Consider the following 26,530-nt stretch of genomic DNA (forward strand, 5'->3'; position numbering starts at 1 on the left):
CTTAGTCAATAATGTCCGAAAAAGGATTTTATGGGTATCAGAACATCACACGTGGCCAAATTGTTTTCATGATTATGACTTTAACTTGTGGGTGATCGGTTAAGTTAATCATTCATAAAAAGACTCATGGAACAAAAATAACATATCTTTACCAAAATATTGTCTAAAAAAATAGACCAGATAGATATGTTCTTGTGAATGCAGAAGGGAAAGGGCAGAAATTGTGTATGCGATTCTTAATCTTTAACATTAAAGTTAAAGATTGGGACACCTTTTCAAAAGCCAGATATATCTGGTTAGTTTTCCGTCATCTAGATTTCTATTTGTGTAGTCAGCTTTTAATAAAATAAGTTCGATATCGTCTCCTTCTGAGTTAATATAATTCAAATCATAATGACTTGTTCATCTTTATAACAAACGGTGTACACCAGTTCACATGAATTTAACTGTTTACAAATCATCATAATCAAAATGAAACCAGAATACATCGATTGATTAAATCATTTCCACGAAAACAAGTTTACTAATTTGATAAAATATTCGAACTGATAACTAGTAGTCTTATTTGTTCTATTTGTTATTGTTCAAAAAAAGCGTTGGAAAAATGCATCGAAACAATAATTATGCAGGAAAAAATGGTTCTTAAATACATAACAATGTCTCTGTCCTATATAGCCATAGCTTGAGACGAGCTATCAAATTCTATCGGATATCTCATTGTGTAGCCTGCTGAAGAGCACTCCTCAATTCAATGTGATTAGACGCTTTCCCATTGATTGTAAATGTTGTCACTTTTGTGGGTCAAATGTCTAACACTATAAGGGTGTCATTTATCTACGTTGATTATCAAGATAGTCACAAAGTGATTCGTACTTTGTAAAAAATAACTGCTACAAAAAGTATTTTACAAAGATTTAAAGAAAAAATATGTTAGATACAACACTTGTTCTTATGTATTTTTATTTTTTTCACTATGCAGGAAATAGTAATTTTAGGTTAGATACATATATTTCGTTATGTTTGAGACGTCAAAGTGACATCATAAAGTACTTTTCTGCACTTAAGTGTCCACATATAAGCAGTTAGTTCGTTTATCAATACATTTGACATAGTTTTGAAAGGATTGAATAAGTTTACTTTTTTCAGTAAATTTCAGTGACTAATCAATTGATTGCAGCATTCCTCCTTCTTTCCAATTAGAAGTTAGTTTCTACTTGTTTTCTTCAAATCAATGTAAATTGTGTATAAGTGTTTGCAGTGATATCAATTAGTTGTAAACTGCGCTCTGATATCATGCATCTTTCTTTTCAAACCTTGACAGCATGTGTCTGTCCAGAGTAAAACACATATCTTGCTCAGTCTCTGGGATCAAGTCAGAATATATAACAACTATAAAGATGACCTACATAAACGTAAACTGGGCTTGTCATTTTATTGGCTATCATAAAGAATATTCTAATGTTTCATTTTGTTATGTACTTCAGATCTGACATCATATTTTCAGAATATATGTGCCCTGTAGTCAACATAACATATTAATGCTATGGTCATTTTCAGTTCATTTTCTGTTCATATGATATATTCTTTAATTATTCGGAACGCATTTTTCTACACTTATTTGTGTCTTTCAATGCTTTTAATCGATTTGCAATGTTTTTTTCATTGTTTTGATTCGAGAACAACTGATGCACCTTATTTAGCCGAAACACGCGTCTGGTGTTACAATAACAAACTATCAGCGTGATTGTCTATTATGAAGTTTGATTACAATCACTGGGTCGATGCAACTATTGGTTTAGAAGGTACCACCATCGAAGTAGGTAGTATAAAGTATCAACAATGTGGTTACTTTCAGAAGATTTTCTGCTTTAATTATTCAAACTCTTAGTTTTGTCTTTACCCTTAACATAGATGTCATTAACCGTAGATTTTGCACAACTTTTCGGATTTATTTATTTATTTTATTTTTTCCTTCATATTTTATTAACCTTTCTAACTGTTTTGATTCGAGCGTCACTCATACGTCTCGAGTAGACAAAACGCTCGACTGGTTTAGCAAATTATAAACTTTTCATTTTTGGTTTTTTTTTTACAATCGCTCGGTCAATGCAAATGATGGTGTCAGTAGTCAGTCATTATAAGTAAATTGTTTATTCACAATTAAATAGTTCTCTTTCTTTTTTCTTCTACAATAATAACAAAAGTCAAGAATGCCTGTCATAAAGAAAAATATTCCACCAAAACTGGGGGGTAAACCTATAGCTCCAAAATAATAAACAGGTTCCTGCCTAGCTTGTGACACCCGTCGTGATACTAATGCAAGTTAAATATTATGTTTGTGCACTATTTTTGACTAAATACACGCAGCAGATATATTGCTCAATCCTTTTGATCAGGTTTTATAACAACACTTAACTAAAAGTGTTTTTTTTTATTTAATCTAAACCATTTACAAAAACTTTGCAGTAGTCTTTTCCATTTACTGCTACCGTCCTAATGGTTTATTCATCCAAACATCCACTGCAGTGACGGTGTTGTGATAACTACAATTCAGATTTTTATACATGATTTTAGTATAAAATAGCAGAGGTGTATTTTTTCCTTATAGTTTTTGGTATTTCCAACACATTGCGTTGACGTTATTCAAAGTTTGATACAGTGTAACAATTTCAGAATATATATTTTAATATAGTGTGAAGTAAAAAAAAAACAATTCTAATTTAACCTCAAACAAATTGATATAATCGTTTACCTAATTTTCAAAAAAAAATAGTCTCCATTCGGTAAAATGGAATTATAGACATTTTTTTTACTATATAGATGGAAAATTCTCGTTTGAATATTGTCATTTTATATTTTATTAAACTGAAGATGATATCCTCCACACGTAACATGATCAGATTTTATTTCGCTTTACGTGGTTTTACACATTGAAGCTTTTTTTGTTTATGTGAACCTGAAATAGAATTATATAGTATTTACCTTGATCGCTGGCTACGAAACAATGTACGGTAAAATGTGTTTCGACAACAAATGTTTTATAAAAGAGGAGCGATAGATACAACCGTCTCGTTTATAATACGTTACAATTTACCGTCATTATTGCAGGACAATGCATGGATGGTTTTTTGTATGCCTAGAAGTTTGCTAAAATCTGTGACTTGAAAAACATATCCTGGAACGGATGCCATGTTTGTGAGTTCCTCTTTGTTAGCGCCTCTGCCAATGCCAACGCTTATAACTTGAATATGCTTTTCTTTATAAATAATGCCTGTTTTGCGGTATTTAAAGGATTTCCTGACACGCCATCTGTCAAAATAACCAATACATCTTTTGCATCTGATCGATCCCCGGCACTTGGAACAAACACTTTACTGAGTATGAACTGAAGGGCTATGTCAGTTTTTGTCAGTTGACCAGTGTATGGTATTCCTTTCACGGCATTTTGTATAGACTTTGTATCATTATACTGGTTTAGTTTTATTCTTAGATACGTTTTGCTGTCGAACGTTACAACTCCTACTTGTACGTGGTCTGGATCTATGGTAAAGTTGGACAATATTGTTGAAACAAACTCCAGTTCTTTCTTGAAGTTTGTTGCGCCCACGCTACCAGATGCATCAACGAGAAAAACAATGTCTGCTTTTTCTACACATCCTATAGCTACAAGTATTCTTTTAGTTTTAATTTTGTCGATTATGTGGTATAGTATGGATTTTGGCATATTAAAGTAAAAAGTAATCGAAAAATCGCAATGATATGAAAATCAAAAATCATAAATACCAGTTGGTAGCTCTGGTGATATGGGTGTCAGAAAAAAAAACAATCGAGCAAACTTTACAAACGTGTTACCTTGATTGGTAATTCTTGATCCGAAAAAAATCTGTCCATAATGTCATGTTGGTCGATAGGGAGAAAAAAATCCTATTGGCATCATGTATCACTGTTTAATTTACTAAATATAGAAATTTGCATCGTACATGTTAACCATTGGTAAAATATTACTTTTTTAGGATTTGTTTCTGCATGACCAATACAACGGGTGCTAAGAACTAATAACCCTTCCAGAATGCCCGAGATTACACCCACTTTGTGATAGGTTCGTGGTGTTTAATCTTTAGCTTTTCTATGTAGTTTGCTGCTTATTTGTTCGTCTTCTCATGTTTTGTTTTTGTTTTTGTTTTTGCCATGGTGTTCTGTTTTCTTTTACTTTTGAGGTTCTAATGTCTCTTTGATAGTTTCTGCATCTTTTTAGCAGTTACGTTTGAAATCGTGATATCAAAACTATTTCGATTAAGAGGAGATCTTTTGTATACGATGATGAGACAGAAATGCAACAAAATAGATAGACAGAAAACATCTTAAGTGGGAGTTCAGTCTTTAATAGCAGACAGGTGTGTACACGAGAAGTCAACCTTTTAATCGTCTCGATTCTAAACCAAATGTGAATGAAATAAATAAAAACAAAAATTAAAAGATCTGCTAACAGGTGTAATATAAACATTGTTCTTGCTTACAAATACACTCTTAACGCACAAGTTTAATATTTTTATTTTTCTGGTTCTCAAACACGCACGCACCAGTTTGAAGTCAGAATTGTAATATGTTTTCCTATGGACTGTTACTTTTTGTGTTAGTATCAATCTCTCCAACCATCATATAGGTACTTTTTCTAAAAATTTTATATAAAAATTAATCTACTCACCTTGAACTACAATTAGTGTATTAACTGTGGAAAAAATGAAAGCAACAATAAGTAACTTCATAGTTATTGATATGACAATTGATCTCGCCAATCTAGGGTCTTATCTATGTGACCTAGAAGTTAACCTTTGTGTCAAACAGTCAATCTACAAATACTAGAAAACAATCTTAAAATCCGATTGTGCAAACTGACTGTGGTCAAAATTTTCAAATGTCTTATAAAGCAGAAAAACACTCAAAATGTCATAATCTAATTTTTAGAAAAAAATTACATACCCAGGTAAAACGAATCGTATTTTTATCTGAAAATATTTTAAAGAAACGTTTCATTTTAATTCTTTTTGATGTTAGTGTTAAAAATCACATTAGAAAATAATTCATCGGCCGAAATGGAAACTGACTTTGAGTTAATCCGCTTTTTGGATTTTGTAGTTTGCTCGAAAAAGTGTGATACATCACATTAAGGGTACAGTAGTGTACTGCCGGCAATTTCAGAATTACACATCGACCGTATAGCCTACAATGCGATGTGTAGATATCTAACTTCACCACAAGACCACGCTTTTTTAGTTAATTGGTAATAAGGTACCAGTGTAGGCTACTATTTTTGGAATTGCTTCATCCACATTAAGCAATATTCTCATCGTTCTTTTACCTTCAACTGCTGAAGTGACGTTCTCTCATCAATTGTCATAGCACATGTATTCTTAAATGTTGATATTAATCTCCATCCTGTACGTATAATTTCAGAGCTTTTTTTGTCCTCTTTTGGTTGATAAACGGTTACTTTCTTCCTTTTCTAAATCGTAGTTACTTCCAGTCTCCCAATCATACTCTTTTTACGTCCAGGTGATGAATTACTAAATCTAAAATTGTAAGTTGTCTATCAGATGTTGTCATCTTTCTGTCTGAGATATCCTAACAAAAAATAGGATTTTATAAATAAACAAATGCTTCCTTCCAGGGATTATTTGATTTAACGGCAGGTATTTTATAGTTTCTTTGAAATTCATTCACTATTGGTTAGAATCAGTTCTCTTGCTTACTAAAACATGTCAAATTGTGTCTCCTAATACCGCACAAAAGTCATGTAACTTAAGTCATCATAAAAGAATTGAGAATGCAAACGGGTAATGTGTCAAAGAGACTACAAACAACCCGATTAAACAGCAGAAATCTGTTAATCTTTTGCTAGTCTATTTTAATCCAGTTGGTCCATCTTTCAAAATTCAGCATGGCTGATACTAAATAGGCATTTTTATATCTTGTGGTTTTAACTATTCTCAATTTAGTTATGAATCCGCTTCTGTTGTCTGATATTTCTTAAAGAGCCTTTTACAACTTTTTGTAGTTTCAGTTTTTGTCAACTATGAATTTAAAAGAGGAACAGTGATAAATCAAAAATAAACTGATAAAGCCATGGCTAAAATGAAAAAGATAAACAGACAAATAATTGTAAACAAGAAACAACATCGAAAACTAAAGACTGGGCAACACGAACCCCATCAAAATTTGGGGTAGTCTCAGGTAATCTGGAAGGGTAAGCAGATCCTGCTCCACATGTGGCACCCGTCGTGTTGCTTATGATATTACATACCTGGTAAATAGTCTAATTTGGTAGGTCACATTCGTGAAAAGGGAAGGGGGTTGTAGTTACGACGATAACATCTGTGAAACGGTTATTCCATAACGGTCAACTAACTCGTGATGGCGTCCGTAAAATTTAAGACGGGATGATTTCTAATTAACCATTCTCTTGGTTTAACTGCCTCCTTGTGAGCAGCAACCCTCTATCTATCTAATCAAAAAACTAAGCAATCCTATTCTTTTAATCCATCTCTGACTGTATCAACCTCGAAATCTTTCCATGCATCCATACCCTATGATCTTATGTTCCTGAAAAGGAAGCAGTCAATGCCTCGTCATTTGCATGCCATGATTAGGATAATTTGTCGGTCTCAAACTTCTTCCAGATCTTTCCTTTTATTTTCAAACCAGGATTCCATTATTGTTCTTGGTTATCTCTAATTTAATTTTTCTCGTACTAGTAATTCCTTTTCTCTTGTAAGTTGTCTTTTCTCTATCAATTGACATCCTTTCCTAACGTTCATTAAACTGCTTCTAAGGCTCATATTTCTCGATTTAACTACGGTCAAATAGTCAAAGTAACTTTTCTTCTTTAAAACATTCATCTTACTTAATAATAATTAAATCCTTAAAAAGTAAGGTTAGGAAATCCTGTCCGAAAAGGGGTATGTATATTTATTCATTTATTCAATTTGTACCAAGTCAGGAATATGACAGTTGTTATCCATTCGTTTAATGTGTTTGAGATTTTCATTTTGCCATTTGATTAGGGACTTTCCGTTTTGAATTTTCCTCGGAGTTCAGTATTTTTGGATTTTACTTTTTTTCCGTTGACGAGTTTTTATCCTTCGAGTGAAACCTACGTTTGTAATAAGCCGAATTTAAGTAACTCAACCTTTGCACACATTAAAAATTAAAGACTACCGTAGTATCAATATTATTCTGAAAATTTTCTAATATCTATTACTGCATTAATCCATATATACTTCTATGGCTTCACGTGCAGAAAAAATATTTTCTATCTATATATGTCACCATATAGGAGTGAAAATACAGTACTTAGAAAATATGTCATGCATATACCGTTGTGGAAACAGGATACTTGTTTTCAAAAGGGCAGCCCGTTCATGATTCAGTAAGCACTTTGCTCTAAAATTGGGGTGCCAGTAAAAAGGCGCTCAAAAATTTTACTTAGACAAGTGGCTCGACAATCTCAGATCAAAAATATACTAACATATACAATACCTGAGATTCAAAACAAAATATTGTAAGAGGCGAAAGATCCCTTAGGGATAAAATCAAACTCAAAAATCTATATCAAACTGAGAATGGGATGGCAAAAAAACGATTAACGGTGAAAAGACAAACAGCAATACACAAAACACAACATAGAACACAAAAGACGATCAACACGAATCAGAACAAAAAACCATGTTTGATCTCTTGTCATCGGGAAGAGTAAGCAGAAATTGCTCCACAAGTGACACCCGTTGTGTTCCTCATGTACGTACAAATTCAATAATATGTCTAATTCAGTATGTCTCGTTCGGGGAAAAGACAACGGGGTTGTGGTTACGACAATTAGAACATATTCGTCGTCATCTTTGAAACAGATATTCCATATCGGCCAACCATCTTGTTCTGGTGTCCGTTAAATTGTCCAACTTCACCTCTTAGAACGCCTGGTTGTTATCTATGATGAGTTTATTGAATAACTTTCTTGTAAACAGCAACTCTCTATCAAAGAAATCACAATATGAAATAGTGTTAATAAGTTCTAGAATATTGTATCAAATGGGAGATGTATTTTCCATTTACCAAAATGCTGATGAATAGAAATCGAAAGGTTACAATTTGGTAGCTGGAATCATGTCTTTTGTCGTGAAATACTTTTATCAACCGACCCTCATTGTCAATTTCTGGATATAAATAAATATTGGAATGATGCGTTCAAAATTGCCATAAATATTTTGATTTATTATATAACTACTAATCAATAGTTTTAGCTATGTGTTCTGTCATCGTTCTAGTCACTCATTTAGTTCTGTATACTTCATTGTTTGGTTTGACTTAATATCCGATCATCCATTGAAGGGAAGGTGTCGTAATTGCTGAAATTTAGAATATGAGAAATGCGTGATTATTTGTGTTAATGTACAGTTAAAGTAAATGGTTCTGATAAGATTTTGCATACAGCTGCAGTATGTTAAAATTGCACTCTGATACATTCATATCAACCCTGCCATGCACATACACACACACCCACATTTCTGAAGGAAATATAATCTTTCCGGAGCAAAATATTGAAATCTATTGGGATTCATATTCTTCAATCTAGTTGATTTTAAGAAATGCCATGTTCTTCAAAATACTAAGAATAACACAACTTTTACCTCCTAATGCCGCAAATAGTCCTTGTGTCCTCAGATATCCAAAGCATCTACTTCTACTATGGTATCTAGTATAACAGTTACCCCAAAGACTGTAGAAACGTTGACTACTACATGACAATCGATACACTGTAATGAAAGTTTAAGGTCTGACATTAGCAAATACCTACATGACACACAGTTTATTATTATATGTGACGCCGCTATTAATACTCATGACTACAATTACTCTTGTTTAACATATATCTTAAATTGGTATGACATATTGATATCTTTTATTTTATTAGAATCAAGTAAAAATAGCGGAAACTTCAAGTAGGCATTGTCACAACAGCAAACTGACATCAGAAGATATCTTTTATATTATTTGTTTTCCTTTATTGATATCACTTAACTTAAGCATTTGCAAAATATTGAGTTTGTCATTTAAATACATTCTTTGTACGAAAAATACTCGTTGATCACACTCTTCTCTTGTTTAAATGTTCATTTGTTCAAGTCTCCCACAAGTGACAATAAAAGGGATAGTCTTGTGTATTTGGAAGAATAACTTTTGTCTACTGAAACAGTCTGTATGCGATTCGTAGAAAAATGGTACTGTCTAGGTAGAGCTCTCATTTCTATAATATAATTTCAATCAATGTTTTATTCGTGCATTTTATCATCTCATATCTTTCATTTATTCAATATAATAGTTAAATATATAGTTCAATTACCTATGCCGTTGTAAGCAAATTGACTGTTTGCGATTCTAAATCCATGATATCTTTTGTAGTAATCGTTGTAACTTATAGGATGTCCACTGATCAATCCAGTATTGATTGCTCCAATGACATGTCCTATAAATCATGATAAAATATATCATCACTAAAACATTTTGATATTTACAAAATGTTCTGAGCATGACATATGCAGACAATACTGTCGATTCGTAAATTGATTTTCTGATATATTAATTTAAAAAGACCAGCAACCTAAATACGATAAAAGTCGGAATCTATGAAATAAATCATAAGAGGATGTAATTTTTGCCCTTTAAAAAACTGACGAAAAAACATAAATCTCAGCGCTGCATGAACTACATATTAGTCTGATATTTTGTTACTTGTATAACTAATTTTACAGATACAGTCATATCAACCCTGCCATGCACACACACACACACACACACATTTCTGAAGGAAATGTTTTCTTTCCGGAGCAAAATATTGAAATCTATTGGGATTCATATTCTTCAATCTAGTTGATTTTAAGAAATGTCATGTTCTTCAATATACTAAGAATAACACAACTTTTACCTCCTAATGCTGCAAATAGTCCTTGTGTCCTCAGATATCCAAAGCATCTACTTCTACTATGGTATCTAGTATAACAGTTACCCCAAAGACTGTAGAAACGTTGACTACTACATGACAATCGATACACTGTAATGAAAGTTTAAGGTCTGACATTAGCAAATACCTACATGACACACAGTTTATTATTATATGTGACGCCGCTGTTAATAATCATGACTACAATTACTCTTGTTTAACATATATCATTAAATTGGTATGACATGTTCATATCTTTTATTTTATTAGAATCAAGTAAAAATAGCGGAAACTTCAAGTAGGCATTGTCACAACAGCATACTGACATCACAAGATATCTTTCATATCTTTTTTGCCTTTATTGATACCACTTAACTTAAGCATTTGCAAAATATTAAGTTTGTCATTCAAATACATTCTTTGTACGAAAAATACCCGTTGATCGCACTCTTCTCTTGTTTTAATGTTCATTTGTTCAAGTCTCCCACAAGTGACAATAAAAAGGCATAGTCTTGCGTATTTGGAAGAATAACTTTTGTCTACTGAAACAGTCTGTAAGCGATTCCTAAAAAATTTGTACTGTCTAGGTAGAGCTCTCATTTCTATAATATAATTTCAATCAATGTTTTATTCGTGAATTTTATCATCTCATATCTTTCATTTATTCAATATAATCATTAAATATATAGTTCACTTACCTATGCCGTTGTAAGCAAATTGACTGTTTGCGATTCTAAATCCATGATATCTGTTGTAGTAATCGTTGTAACTTATAGGATGTCCACTGATCGATCTAGTACTCAATCTGTTGACTCCAATACCATGTCCTTAACGAAATTATAAGTATATCATCACTAAAACATATTCATATATAAAAAATATTCTGAGCATAAAATATCCAGGAAATGCTATCTATGGTAATTCATTTTCTGATATTTGAATATTAAAAAGACAAGCAACATTACTATGATAAAAGGCAGAGTCTATGGAATTAAATTGAGAATGGAAATGGGAAATGTGCCTAAGAGACAACAACCCGACCATAGAAAAAACAACGGCAGAAGGTCACCAACAGGTCTTCAATGTAGCGAGAAATTCCCGTACCCGGAGGCAACCTTCCGCTGGCCACTACACAAATATATACTAGTTCAGTGATAATGAACGCCATACTAATTTCCAAATTGTACACAAGAAACTAAAATTAAAATAATACAAGACTAACAAAGGCCAGAGGCTCCTGACTTGGGACAGGCGCAAAAATGCGGCGGGGTTAAACATGTTTATGAGATCTCAACCCTCCCCCTATAAAATTGAGAATGGAAATGGGGAATGTGTCAAAGAGACAACAACCCGACCAAATAAAAAACAACAGCAGAAGGTCACCAACAGGTCTTCAATGTAGCGAGAAATTCCCGCACCCGGAGGCGTCCTTCAGCTGGCCCCTAAACAAATATATACTAGTCCAGTGATAATGAACGCCATACTAATTTCCAAATTGTACACAAGAAACTAAAATTAAAATAATACAAGACTAAAAAAGGCCAGAGGCTCCTGACTTGGGACAGGCGCACAAATGCGGCGGGGTTAAACATGTTTGTGAGATATCAACCCTCCCCCTATACCTCTAACCAATGTAGAAAAGTAAACGCATAACAATATACCTCTAGCCAATGTAGAAAAGTAAACGCATAACAATACGCACATTAAAATTCAGTTCAAGAGAAGTCCGAGTCTGATGTCAGAAGATGTAACCAAAGAAAATAAACAAAATGACAATAATACATAAATAACAACAGACTACTAGCAGTTAACTGACATGCCAGCTCCAGACTTCAATTAACCTGACTGAAAGATTATGATTTCATCATATGAACATCAGGCACAATCCTTCCCGTTAGGGTTTTAGTATCATACCGCCATAACATGTATGAGAACAACATAACCCGTGTCATGCCAATAACTGGTTTTTGAATAAATGTGTTTAGTTCCAATGCAAAGACCCTATAAGTGAATAAATATTAACGCCACAATATGCAATCTTTAATGACATTTTAACACATTATAAGATGCTGTATCATTTGCTCTCAAAATAACTAACGAAAAAACATGAATTTCAGCACTGCATGAACTCCATATGAGTCTGATAACTTGTTACTTATGTAATTTATTTTACAGATACAGTCATATCAACACTGCCATGCACACACACACACCAACATTTATGAAGGAATTGTTTTTTCCGGAGCAAAATATTGAAATCTATTGCGATTCATATTATTCAATCTAGTTGATTTTAAGAAATGCCATGTTCTTCAATATACTTAGAATAACACAACTGTTACCTCCATATGGTGCAAATAGCCCTTGTGTCCTCAGATATCTAAAGCATCTACTTCTACTATGGTATCTAGTATAACAGTTACCCCATAGACTGTAGAAACGTTGACTACTACATGACAATCGGTAAGCTGTGATGAAAGTACAAGGTGAAACATTAGCAATTAGCTATATCACAAACATTTCATTATTTGATGCTAAGGTGCTATTCATAATCCTGACTTAATTTAGACTAGTTTAACATATACAGTGAAACCTGTCCAAACCGAACACCCACGGGACTTTGCGTTTTGTTCGGTTTTCACAGGTGTTCGGATTATAGAGGTAAACGGAAGTCGACACCAAAATAATTTTGGCACTTACTGACAAGGGATTATAGGTGACACAATAGACGACAATTTATGTTTGTGTTGATTTAGATGTAAATGTAAAAAATATAAGTAGATGATGATCAACGTTTCGCTTCATTTTTGTTAATAAATCAAACAATACTCCGTCAATCACGCTCGTCGTTGTGAGATGTCCGACACAGAGAGATTTTGCCTCGACTGATAATTATTTTCTCATCTATAATTCACTGACTAATTCAGGTTCGCAGTCGCTGTCAAATGACGATTCCGTAGTTGAATCGGGAACGTCATTGTACACACGGTACACACGAGTTCTCGGACTAAACTGATCACCTGCTGATTGATACTTCGGCACACGATAAGAGTGAAACAAAAGCAGGGGTCCAGTTTATTCTCGGAGTTTATCGTTGCTGAATTGCTAACGGAAGTCTTTGGGAGCATCCGTATCAAATATATAGGGCCTCTAACGGGAATCCGACAATCGAAAGCCATTGACCTTGTTGTGTTGCACGACTTCTTAATCCAGTGAAAAGCTTTAAAACTATTATTTAATTAAACAGTTTAGCTACAAAATGGCAGTTGCGATTTTGTGGTCGTAATTATTTGAGTAACGTGCATTTAATTGATCTGAAAGTTCCTTCCTTGTCATTATCGGCCATGGGGGTAGCTGACCAGTTTAACGTTTCTTTACAAAAAAAATCACTTTAGACATGGACACAAACATGCTAATTAGTTTGTAATAACAACTCACCAGTTAATTAACCTCAAATACCCTCGGGGATACTCTGTCTTCCTGTGTTTGTTTAATTAAATCATGCAAATAATTAAAAATGCTTTTTTGGTTTTGATTGCTATTGATCGATTTTGACAGGTAATTTTTAAAGACAAATTTACTAACTAGACTTCAAAAAGCGTTCGGAATTCGGTGTTGACAGGGTTCGGTTCTGTCAGGTTAGATTAACGTTAATTGATAGGGAAATTTTTCGGGACTTTGAAAATTGTTCGGTTTAAACTGAAATTCGGTTTTATCAGGGTTCGGTTTACCCAGGTTTCACTGTATCTTAAATTGGTATAACATGTTGATATCTTCTATTTTATTTTATAGAATAAAAAAAAAAAAAGTGGAAAAGTCAAGTATACATTGCCACAACAACATATTGACATCACTATGGATATTTATTTATTTTTGTCTTTATCGATATGAAAGTAAACTAACGCATTTGTAAAATATTGAGCTTATCATTTGCATCCATTCTTTGTACGAGAATACGAGAAATACGCGTTAGTCGCCTTCTCTCTCATTAAAATATTCATTTGTTAAAGTCTTCAACAAGTGGAAATTAAGGGGATAGTCTTTGCTTTTTTGAAGAATGTCTTTTATCAAATGAAACAGTCTGAATGAGTTCCGTAATAGATTTCAGCTGTCTATATAGAGCTCTCATTTTTATAATTTAGTTTCTATTAATGGTATACCGTGAATTTTGTTGGCATGAAAATACGGATTTTTTGTGTTGTTAAAATTTACAGTTACAAAATGTTAGAAATTATTAAAAATTAAGGAATGTATCTCCCTTATGCAAAGCTGTAATTCCTTTCACGGATTTGGCTTTACTTTTTAACCCTATTTGATGATAGATCTTCACCTTTTATAAAAGTTTTGGAGTTCAAGTATTTTGTCCACGAGCATCACTGAAGAGACATGTATTGTCGAAATGCGCATCTGGTACAGAAAAATGGTATCGTTAATGTTATTGTCTTTTAATATCTATCATTTATTAAAGAAAACTATTGAATAAATAGTAAACTTACCTTGACAATTTTAATGAAAATGACTAATAACGAAACACTTGTACTCGGCTCGAAACTCTTGTTTACATGTTCATTTGTTCAAGTGTCCCACAAGTGACAGGAAAAGGGATGGTCTTGCGTATTTGGAAGAATGACTTTTGTCTACTGAAACAGTCTGTATGCGATTCGTAAAAAAATTGTATTGTCTATGTAGAGCTCTCATTTCTATAATATAATTCCAATCAATGTTTTATTTGTGAATTTTACCATCTCATATCTTTCATTTATTCAATATAATCATTAAATATATAGTTCACTTACCTATGCCGTTGTAAGCAAATTGACTGTTTGCGATTCTAAATCCATGATATCTGTTGTAGTAATCGTTGTAACTTATAGGATGTCCACTGATCGATCTAGTACTAAACCTGTTGACTCCAATACCATGTCCTTAACGAAATTATAAAGTATATCATCACTAAAACATATTCATCTATAGAAAATATTCTGAGCATAAAATATCCAGGAAATGCTATCTATGGTAATTCATTTTCTGATATTTGAATATTAAAAAGACAAGCAACATTACTATGATAAAAGGCAGAGTCTATGGAATAAAATTGAGAATGGAAATGGGGAATGTGCCAAAGAGACAACAACCCGACCATAGAAAAAACAACGGCAGAAGGTCACCAACAGGTCTTCAATGTGGCGAGAAATTCCCGCACCCGGAGGCGTCCTTCCGCTGGCCCCTACACAAATATATACTAGTTCAGTGATAATGAATGCCATTCTAATTTCCAAATTTTACACAAGAAAATAAAATTAAAACAATACAAGACTAACAAAGGCCAGAGGCTCCTGACTTGGGACAGGCGCAAAAATGCGGCGGGGTTAAACATGTTTGTGAGATCTCAACCGTCCCCCTATAAAATTGAGAATGGAAATGGGGAATGTGTCAAAGAGACAACAACCCGACCAAATAAAAAACAACAGCAGAGGGTCACCAACAGGTCTTCAATGTAGCGAGAAATTCCCGCACCCGGAGGCGTCCTTCAGCTGGCCCCTAAACAAATATATACTAGTCCAGTGATCATGAACGCCATACTAATTTCCAAATTGTACACAAGAAACTAAAATTAAAATAATACAAGACTAAAAAAGGCCAGAGGCTCCTGACTTGGGACAGGCGCACAAATGCGGCGGGGTTAAACATGTTTGTGAGATCTCAACCCTCCCCTATACCTCTAACCAATGTAGAAAAGTAAACGCATAACAATATACCTCTAGCCAATGTAGAAAAGTAAACGCATAACAATACGCACATTAAAATTCAGTTCAAGAGAAGTCCGAGTCTGATGTCAGAAGATGTAATCAAAGAAAATAAACAAAATGACAACAATACATAAATAACAACAGACTACTAGCAGTTAACTGACATGCCAGCTCCAGACTTCAATTAACCTGACTGAAAGATTATGATTTCATCATATGAACATCAGGCACAATCCTTCCCGTTAGGGTTTTAGTATCATACCACCATAACATGTATGAGAACAACATAACCCGTGTCATGCCAATTACTGGTTTTTGAATAAAAGTGTTTAGTTCCGATGCAAAGACCCTATAAGTGAATCAATATAAACGCCACAATATGCAATTTTTAATGACCTTTTAACACATTATAAAATGCTGTATCATTTGCTCTCAAAATAACTGACGAAAAAACATGAATCTCAGTACTGCATGAACTCCATATGAGTCTGATAACTTGTTACTTATGTAATTTATTTTACAGATACAGTCATACCAACACTGCCATGCACACACACACACACCAACATTTATGAAGGAATTGTTTTTTCCGGAGCAAAATATTGAAATCTATTGCGATTCATATTATTCAATCTAGTTGATTTTAAGAAATGCCATGTTCTTCAATATACTTAGAATAACACAACTGTTACCTCCATATGGTGCAAATAGCCCTTGTGTCCTCAGATATCTAAAGCATCTACTTCTACTATGGTATCTAGTATAACAGTTACCCCATAGACTGTAGAAACGTTGACTACTACATGACAATCGATAAGCTGTGATGAAAGTACAAGGTGAAACATTAGCAATTATCTATATCACATACATTTCATTATTTGATGCTAAGGTGTTATTCATAATCATGACTTAATTTAGACTAGTTTAACATATATCTTAAATTGGTATAACATGTTGATATCTTCTATTTTATTTTTATAGAATAAAAAAGAAAAAAAGTGGAAAAGTCAAGTATACACCCCATTTCCATTCTCAATTTTATTGCCACAACATCATATTGACATCACTATGGATATTTATTTCTTTTTGTCTTTATCGATATGAAAGTAAACTAACGCATTTGTAAAATATTGAGCTTATCATTTGCATCCATTCTTTGTACGAGAATACGAGAAATACGCGTTAGTCGCCTTCTCTCTCATTAAAATATTCATTTGTTAAAGTCTTTTGTCGAAATGCGCATCTGGTGCAGAAAAGTTGGTACCGTTAATGTTATTGTCTTTTAATATCTATCATTTATTAAAGATAAATATTGAATAAATAGTAAACTTACCTTGACAATTTTAATGAAAATGACTAATAACGAAACACTTGTACTCGGCTCGAAACTCTTGTTTACATGTTCATTTGTTCAAGTGTCCCACAAGTGACAAGAAAAGGGATGGTCTTGCGTATTTGGAAGAATGACTTTTGTCAACTGAAACAGTCTGTATGCGATTCGTAAAAAAAATGTACTGTCTATGTAGAGCTCTCATTTCTATAATATAATTCCAATCAATGTTTTATTCGTGAATTTTACCATCTCGTATCTTTTATTTATTCAATATAATCATTAAATATATAGTTCACTTACCTATGTAAGCAAATTGACTGTTTACGATTCTAAATCCATGATATCTGTTGTAGTAATCGTTGTAACTTATAGGATGTCCACTGATCGATCTAGTACTAAACCTGTTGACTCCAATACCATGTCCTTAACGAAATTATAAAGTATATCATCACTAAAACATATTCATATATAGAAAATATTCTGAGCATAAAATATCCAGGAAATGCTATCTATGGTAATTCATTTTCTGATATTTGAATATTAAAAAGACAAGCAACATTACTATGATAAAGGGCAGAGTCTATGGAAACATTATAAGATGCGGTATCATTTGCTCTCAAAATAACTGACGACAAGACACGAATCTCAGAGCTGCATGAACTACATATGAGTCTGATAACTTGTTACTTATGTAATTTAATTTACAGATACAGTCATATCAACCCTGTCATGCACACATACACACACACCCGCATTTATGAAGGACTTTTTTTTCCGGAGCAAAATATTGAAATCTATTGCGATTCATATTCTTCAATCTAGTTGATTTTAAGAATTGTCATGTTCTTCAATATACGTAGAATAACACAACGTTTACCTCCAAATGGTGTAAAAAGACCTAGTGTCCTCAGATATCCAAAGCATCTACTTCTACTATGGTATCTAGTATAACAGTCACCCCAAAGTCTGTAGAAACGTTGACTATTACATGCCAATCGGTACGCTGTGATGAAGGTAATATGAACAATCAATTACTAACTACATCACATAAATTCAATTATTGTTTGCAACACTGTTATTATAATGATACTGTAATCTAGTCTCGATCTTATTTATATTGTTAACTGACATGAAATTTTGTAATTTTCTTTTAGATCTGGTAGAAGATTACCAAGTATATTATAACGACAGCAACCTAGCAACACATGCATGCATGATCTTCCCTCGTTTGAAATATTAATTATGCTTAATTTTTACGAAAGTGGTAGTTTCAGACTAAGCCATACTCGTTTAGTAACACGTTTTTTTTTCTCTTAAAAACCACCCTGTATGTGACTCTATGTTGTGTCTTGTTATTTAACTGTTTGCCTTTCTTAAATAGCCATGGCGCTGTCAGTTTATTTTCGATGAGTTTGACTGTCCCTTTGGTATCTTTCGCCCCGCCTTTGTAAGTTTGAATCCTCTATGTAAAGCTCTCATGTATATTACTTCTAATATATTTGTTTCATGATTTGAATTCTGAATTTTTATCATTTATTCAATTAAGGTGGTACCCAACACTTTCACTAAAATTAATTAGGCTCGGTTTAATTTTCATGAAACTTTGACAAAGTATTTACTTTGACCCTTTGACAAAAATATAAAAAATTCTAAATATTTGAACCAACCAATTTATCAGAAAAAATACACTGGTTACATAGCAGTTTGACAAACACTAATTTTGATCATTGAGAAGCTTAGTATTCCCTTAATAACTCGACGTAATAAAAACGTTTAGCTGATTTTACAGAGTTATCTCCCTGTAGTGTTAGGTACCACCTTAAACAAATATATCAACTAACCTAAACCATTGTAATAAAATTGACTATTCGCTATTCTAAATCCATGATATCTGTTGTAGTAATCGTTGTAACTTATAGGATGTCCACTGATCGATCTGGTATTGAACCTGCTAACTCCAATACCATGTCCTTTATGACACAAACAAAAATATTTCATAAAAAACATTTTCATATCATATATTTTCTTAGAACACAATATGAATAACTAATATCAGAATAAATTTAACTGTCTTGAGTATGAATATTTAAAACATTTTTTATTTAGCAAAACATCTTAAATAAAACAATGATCAATAATGTAGAAAATCAAAGTATAAGATGCTTCAATTGTGTTTTTTTTTAATGTATCGACAAAAATAATTACGGATCTTAGTTTCAGTTTTACAAGAAACATTTTTTTTACATAACATCAAAATCGTGTTACTTCCTTTAATCTTTTTCAAACATACAAAACACAAAAAAAAAAATACAATAAAATAATCCACAAAGCGTGCACACATATATAGTTATAACTATAATGAGGTAGTTTTTGTGTAGAATTTTCAAATGTAATAGAATGGTAATGTATCTTTGATCCAAGTGTTTCTAAGATTATAGTATTTACTTCAAATTACTGTCGCGAGAATTTGATAACTTGTTTCATGACAATGTTACCTCCAAATGATGCAAAAAGACCTTGTGTCCTCAGATATGCAAAACATCTAGTTCTACTATGGTATCTAGTATAACAGTCACCCCAAAGGCTGTAGAAACGTTGACTACTTCATGACAATCGATACCCTGTAATGGAAATTTAGATGAACAATCAGTAATAAACTACATGACAATCGATACGCTGTCATAAAAGTAAAGGTGAGTACACAGTTATTATCTACAATAATTATATAATTGAATGATTCAGTTTTATCGTAATCATGCTTTAGTTTAGTCACGTTATTATCTATATCGGTAACTGACATGAAATTTTGTAATTTATTTTTTGATTTGATAGAAAAATTATCAAGACGGCATTGCGTCGAAAGCAACACATCAACACATGCATGCAACATATGTCCTTTATGTTTTTGTGTCTTGAATGATATGAAAAGTGTGTTATATAATCTAGATTTGTACTTTGTATGGGAAACGCTCGTTATGCATAATCTTCCATCGGTTAAATATTTATTATGATTAATATTACAAACGTGGTAATTTTGGACTTACCCATACCCGTTTCAGTAACACTATTGTTTAAAATAAAGTACCCTTGATGTTTTTCTAGGTGAGTTGTGAATCGTCTATGTAGATCTTTAATGTCTATTACGTTTGAGTATCTGTGTTTCATGACTTAAAATTTAGAAATTTTATTATTTATTCAATTAAACAAACATATAACAGATAGGTTAACTGACCTAACCCATTGTAACGGAATCCTCTATCTACGATTCTAAACCCATGATATCTGTTGTAGTATTCGTTGTAACTTATAGGATGTCCGCTGATCGATCTGGTATTGAACCTGTTAATTCCAATGCCATGTCCTTTATGAAACAAATAAAAAGTCTTCCAAAAATATTTTCATATCATATATATTGTTTAGAACACAATGTGAATACTTATTTATCTTTCTCGAAAACAAATATGACAATTTTTTAACAGTCAGAAAACCATATCAAACACAATATCAGCCAGGAATGTAAAAAGAGTATATAATGCTATTTTATCATTCGTTTAGTAGTAAATACAGTAGTTTTGAATATTTGATAAATAGCCTGCTGTTTAACCCTTTATCACACCCCTACCTTTTATCGCATACCCTTTATCACACCTTTACCCTTTATCACACCCCTACTTTTTTCTTTTTTTTTTTTTTTTGCATAAGAAATATTTTTCCTCAAATTAGGTACGGTCATTCGGGTGTGACGCAATTTATTGAATGACGTCATTGTTTGGTATGTACATGTGACGTCAAAAACGTCCAGTTTTCATATTTTTTGGCACACTAAATGCAAGTGTAAAAAAAATACAAAACACACGAAAAAATGCAATAATAAACAAACTATTTTTAAAACAACAACACGCAAATTGTAAGGTAATCCAGGTGCTTTGGATAAGTAATTGAACAGTTCTTTTAAGGCTTTTAAAACAAGACAAAAGTAGAACTGAAGGTAATCCAGTGAACAGTTCATATAATATAACTCCCCTGTTGAAATATATGATAAAGCGTATAAAAGATGGCAAAATCCGTATCACATGCCGTATCACCCTCGACCAATATCATCCCTCGGGCTGATATTGGTGTCTAGGGATGACACGACATATGAAACGGATTTTGCCATGTATTATTCTATATATTGTAGCTTTCAAATATATCAACAAAATACCTACGGATCTTAGTTTCAGTTTTACAACAGACTAAACATCTTCCTTTTTCCTTTGATCTGTTTTAAACATAGGAAAAACAAATACATTTCCATAATCCTTAAACGCTAAATCAGATATAGTTATACATATTATTTGTAAGTTCTTGTGCATAATTTTCAAACGTTATAATACGTATTCAATACAATCATCAATGCTCTTCAACTTTGTACATGTTTGGCTTTCTTACTATGTTGATCTGGGCATCACTGATGAGTCTTATGTAGACGAAACACGCGTCTGGTGTATTGAATTATAAGCGTGGTGCCTTTGATAACTACTACAATAACTTGGTCCAAGACAATATTACCTCCATATGGTGCAAATAGTCCTTGTGTTCTCATATATTCAAAGCATCTATTTCTACTATGGTATCTAGTATAACAGTCACCCCAAAGACTGTAGAAACGTTGACTACTACATGACAATCGGTACGCTGTGATGAAAGTTAAAGTGAACAATCAGTAATAAACTACATGACAAAAATGCCATCATTGTATGTATTATTGTTATCATAACTGAGGTCTAATTTAGTCTCGACGTTATTTAAATCGTCAACTGACATGAAATTTTGTAATTGATTTTTTGGTTTGATAGAAAAATTATGAAAGGGGCATTACGTCGAAAGCAACTCATCAGCATATACATTCCACATATGTCCTTTATTTCATTTTCTTTCTAGAATGAGAAAAACATATAAAAATGGTGTTATATCATCTGCATAAGTACTTTGTATGGCAAACGCTCGTTATGCATGATCTTCCCTCGATTAAATATTTATTAGGATTAGTCTTACAAAGCTGATAGTTTTCGACTAACCCATATCTGTTTTAGTCACAATCACGATTGTTCTCTTATAAAGTACCCTTAATGTAATTCTAGGTGAGTTTTGAATCGTTAATGTAGAGCTTTCATGTCTATTGCATTTAAATATCTTTGTTTCATGACTTGATTTTTTTTTATTTATTCAACTAAACAAATATATAACAGATAGGTTAACTCACCTAAACCATTGTAATGGAATCCTCTATCTGCGATTCTAAATCCGTGGAATCTATTGTAGTAATCGTTGTAACTAATATGTTGTCCACTGGCAAATCTATTATTGAATCTGGTAAATCCTCCGCTTTGTTCTGTATAAAGCGAAAAATATTTCTTTAAAAAAACATTTTTATATTATATATATTTTCTTAGAACACAATTGATGAAAAGATATCAGTACAAATTAAACTTTCTTGAATAGGGATATTTAAAACATTTTTAAGTAAGAAGAACATCCCAAATACAACTTTAAACAGGAATTTAGAAAAACAAAGTATATGATGTTTCGACAGTAGCTTTTAAAATGTATCAACTAAATTATCAACGGACCTGACATTGTGTTTTACAATAAACTTTTTTTTCATAATAACTTTTTACCTCCCTTATCTTTTTATGCACACCAACCACAAATACAATAATATGATGCATAAAACGCGCACACAATATATATATATATATATATACATATGTTTATAGATATAATGTATTAGTCACAGTTATTAATATTGCAATATATATTTGATCGAAATAGTTTAATTGATTATATTAGCTCTTTCATTGTGCTGTTCCGAGTATTCAATAACTTGGTTTAAGACAATATTACCTCCAAATGGTGCAAAAAGACCCTGTGTCCTCAGATATCCAAAGCATCTACTTCTACTATGGTATCTAGTAAAACAGTCACCCCAAAGGCTGTAGAAACGTTGACTACTACATGACAATCGATACGCTGTCATAAAAGTTAAGGTTAACAATCAGTAATAAACTGCATGACAAAAGTTTCATTATTGGATGCTACACTGTTACATAAGCATGCTTAAATGTAGTCTCGATCTTATTGACATCTTCTTCATACATAGTTTGTATGACAAACGGTCGTTAGGGTATATGATATTCACTCTTGAAAATATTCATGAGGTGTAATTTATTACAAGTGGCAGTAATGTCCTAACCATAATCTTTTGAAAATATATTTTTTAAAGAATCCTGATTGCGAAATTGTGTGAACTTTGAACTATCTATATAGAGCTCTCTTGTCTGTTATACAACTTCTATATTTGTTTGTTTCATCAATGTTTATCTTGATTTATTATTGTTTGTTACATTTAATAAATAAAAACAGTTGACTTACCTAAACCGTTGTAATAAAATCTACTATCGACAATTCTAAATCCATGATATCTGTTGTAATAGTCGTTGTAACTTATTTGTGGTCCATTAATAAATCTTCTACCGATTCCAATACCATGTCCTAAACAAAATAAAAAATCTTCACAAAAAACTTGTTCACATATTATATTTTTTTTCTCACAAAATATAAAGGAATACTATTTCTTTAACTGGGCAAAGAAACAATTTATGAGTTAAATACGTTTTGTTATCTAATGGATTATAATTCATACAAAACAATAAACGGGGTTTTACTTCGCGTACACGTATCAATGAACGTAATTTGTTAGATTCTTGAACAATTGTAATACGTAATAATATTGCTTTATATCTTCGCTAAAAAAATGTTTTAAGATTATAACAGTATATATGACACTGTACTATTAAGGACAATATTACCTCCAAACGGTGCAAATAACGCTTGTGTCCTTAGATATTCAAAGCATCTACTTCTACTATGGTATCTTGTATAACATTCTCCCCAAAGACTGTAGAACTGACTACTACTACATGTCAGTTGATATGCTGAAATAAAGTAAATGTTTAAAACATTAGTAATGTATCTACATAACTAACAAATAACCAGTTAATAAAAGCTAAATATTTGTTCATACAAGTGTAATCATGCGTTTAGTTACAGATTTCTTTCTTTTCATATGATGCAAAACATATCCGCAGTAGATTTCAATAAGTCAGCATCCCAACAACACATTAGCACCCAAATATTAGCTCTTTACCATTTTTCTCAAGAATTATATGACTATAATAATTCATTTTAAAATATTCGTGTATTTCAACATTAGGTTAAGCAATACGTTTGTTTGTCCTAATTAACTGTGAAAAAATATAGCTGTTACTGTAGAAAGCTCTCATTTCTATGACACATCTTACAAGTATTCATGTTTAATGGCCTGTTTCCCTAACATACCATTAATGTCATTAAACTAATAAACAAACAGTTGACTTACTTAGTCCATTGTAATGGAATCTACTATCAACAATTCTGAATCCATGGTAACGGTTGTAGTAATCGATGTAACTTAGATGGTGTCCATTGATAAATCTGGAATTGTGGCTTAAATGGTGTCCATGGATAATGGGGTGGTGACTTATATGGTGGCCATGGATTATAGGATGGTGACTTATATGGTGTCCATGGATAATGGGATGGTGTCCATGGATAAGGGCATGGTGAAGTATATGCCCTCTAGAAGTGTGACCTAACAATTTACTGCATGAACTGTGTTCTACAAGAGAAAAAATAGCTCACTTTGTTATCTAGATAATATCTTAATCACATAACATCAATATATAAGTTATCAAACGCGTTCCGTTTTTTCGAGATATGAGTTTTCAATAGTAAGAAAACAATCCCGCATACGATGTTAAAAAAAATCCATTACAGTATAGTATGCTTGAAAATAAGCTTTAAAGTATTTAAAAAGACAATAACTCATCTTATATTCAGTCCCATATGAAGCTAGTTATGTCTTGAGAACATTTTTTTTCTATCATCTGTTTCAGGCATACAAAACAAATAGAAATACATTTGCATTAATTCCTCACCCAACATTGAAGGTGCAATTATTCAAATATTCCTGAACAGAATACTCATACGTATAATAACAATTGCCTTATTTTCCTGGATCGAAATATTTTTGAAAGAATACGTATCTATTTCTAATTACTATCTAGAATTGTGTATACAACTAAGTATAAGACAATGTGATCTACCGAATTAGACTTCGTACAATCTATGTACTAACATGAACAATATGACGGGTGCCACAGGTAGAACAGGATTTAATTACCCTCCGGAGGATAGCTTGCAATGTTGAAATTTGTGTACTATTAAAAGTAAAAACACAAAAATACTAAACTCCGAGGAATATTCAAAAAGGAAAATCGAAATCAAAAGGCAAAATCAAAAGTGCAAACACATCAAACTAATGGATAACAACTGTCATATTCCTGACTTGGTACAGGCATTTCCTAATGTAGAAAATGGTGGATTGAATTAACCTGGTTTTATAGCTAGCTAAACCTCTCACTTTTATGACAGTCGCATCAAATTCCATTACATTTTCAACGATAAATGTACAAAACAAAAATATACTCAAAGAGTAAAAATGTCAAAAATAGGGGTACATCAGTCAATAATGTGTTATCATCTTAATATCACTGTAAAAACAACAAATGTAACGAAGAAGCACAAAAAGGCATACATCAAATTTAACATACTAATTTTGTTATTCTTATACAACTTAATTTATGTATGCAAAGTCTACCCGTAAAGGATAGAAGGTTTTCAGTACTGGTGTAAAATTGCGCGTTTATAATTCGCACAGGTAGACATAAAAATAATTTTGTTGTTCAAAGTATGACGGCATACATAAATGAAGAGTCACGTAAAGTAGATATAACAAAAACAGATTTAACAGTAAAAGTAATAATAATAAATAAGATAATTGTGTGGTTCAAAGTTTGACGGGATACATAGGTACAGTTTCACGTTAAATGTATATCATAAAAAACAGACTTAACAGAAAAGGTAGTATTATTAAATAATACAGTTTTGTCATTCATAGTATTCAATATCCATACGTAAAAGTATTATTAGTAAATGAAATAATTTTGACGTTCAAAGTATGATGTTTTACATAACCACAGAGTCACTTCAAAAGAATATAAAAAAAAACCTGACTTAACAGTACAAGTAATATTAATAAAGACAAATAAAAGAATACTTTAACACGTTATTAAGATGATAACCCAACGTCAGTACGCAAAATATATACTTCAAGACCATCTTGTATTATTTGTGAAGTTGATACGGAATATTTATCAACAAGTTCTGGGTATCTTCCGATGAACTTTTTTAGAAAAAGGATGAGACGTTCTTTGACATACCCCTGGTTCATCAACTTTCTGCTCAGACACTGGTGACGTTTTACAAAGTCTGGATAGGAACTGCAAGCTCTGGAATACCTAATAAGTATGG

General features: G+C 32.3%; 2 protein-coding genes and 1 long non-coding RNA gene across 3 annotated transcripts in view; 1 reads left to right on the forward strand and 2 right to left on the reverse strand.

The window, feature by feature from the left end:
* LOC139515293 (uncharacterized) overlaps positions 1-26,530 on the forward strand; it is a 101,163-nt gene that overhangs the window by 50,265 nt on the left and 24,368 nt on the right. The window lies entirely within an intron of this gene.
* LOC139514325 (uncharacterized) lies at positions 2,430-4,844 on the reverse strand. Its single transcript, XR_011662598.1, has 3 exons — positions 4,706-4,844; positions 3,095-3,663; positions 2,430-2,543 (listed from the first exon to the last, which is right to left on the reverse strand). It is a non-coding gene; the product is annotated as an uncharacterized lncRNA (long non-coding RNA).
* Positions 8,241-24,430, reverse strand: LOC139518164 (uncharacterized). The gene is made up of 17 exons (XM_071309857.1): positions 24,421-24,430; positions 23,929-24,054; positions 23,492-23,611; positions 22,964-23,089; positions 22,323-22,451; positions 20,122-20,244; positions 18,919-19,047; positions 17,955-18,080; positions 17,378-17,500; positions 16,437-16,562; positions 14,791-14,919; positions 12,337-12,462; positions 10,693-10,821; positions 9,980-10,105; positions 9,398-9,520; positions 8,685-8,810; positions 8,241-8,402 (listed from the first exon to the last, which is right to left on the reverse strand). Exons 1-17 carry the CDS (start codon positions 24,428-24,430, stop codon positions 8,362-8,364), a joined length of 1,938 nt encoding a protein of 645 aa, XP_071165958.1. The 3' UTR covers positions 8,241-8,361.

Source organism: Mytilus edulis, chromosome 3 (genome assembly GCF_963676685.1).
Source record: "Mytilus edulis chromosome 3, xbMytEdul2.2, whole genome shotgun sequence".
In the NCBI taxonomy this organism is placed as follows: Eukaryota; Metazoa; Mollusca; class Bivalvia; order Mytilida; family Mytilidae; genus Mytilus; species Mytilus edulis.

Excerpts from the sequence above, each read along its gene's own strand:
- LOC139518164 (XM_071309857.1), bottom strand. Across the intron at positions 14,920-16,436 it reads GCTATTTGCACCATATGGAG|GACATGGTATTGGAGTCAAC; the intron begins GTAACAGTTGTG and ends AATTTCGTTAAG. Across the intron at positions 8,403-8,684 it reads ACTATTTGCGGCATTAGGAG|CAATTACGACACCTTCCCTT; the intron begins GTAAAAGTTGTG and ends TCTAAATTTCAG.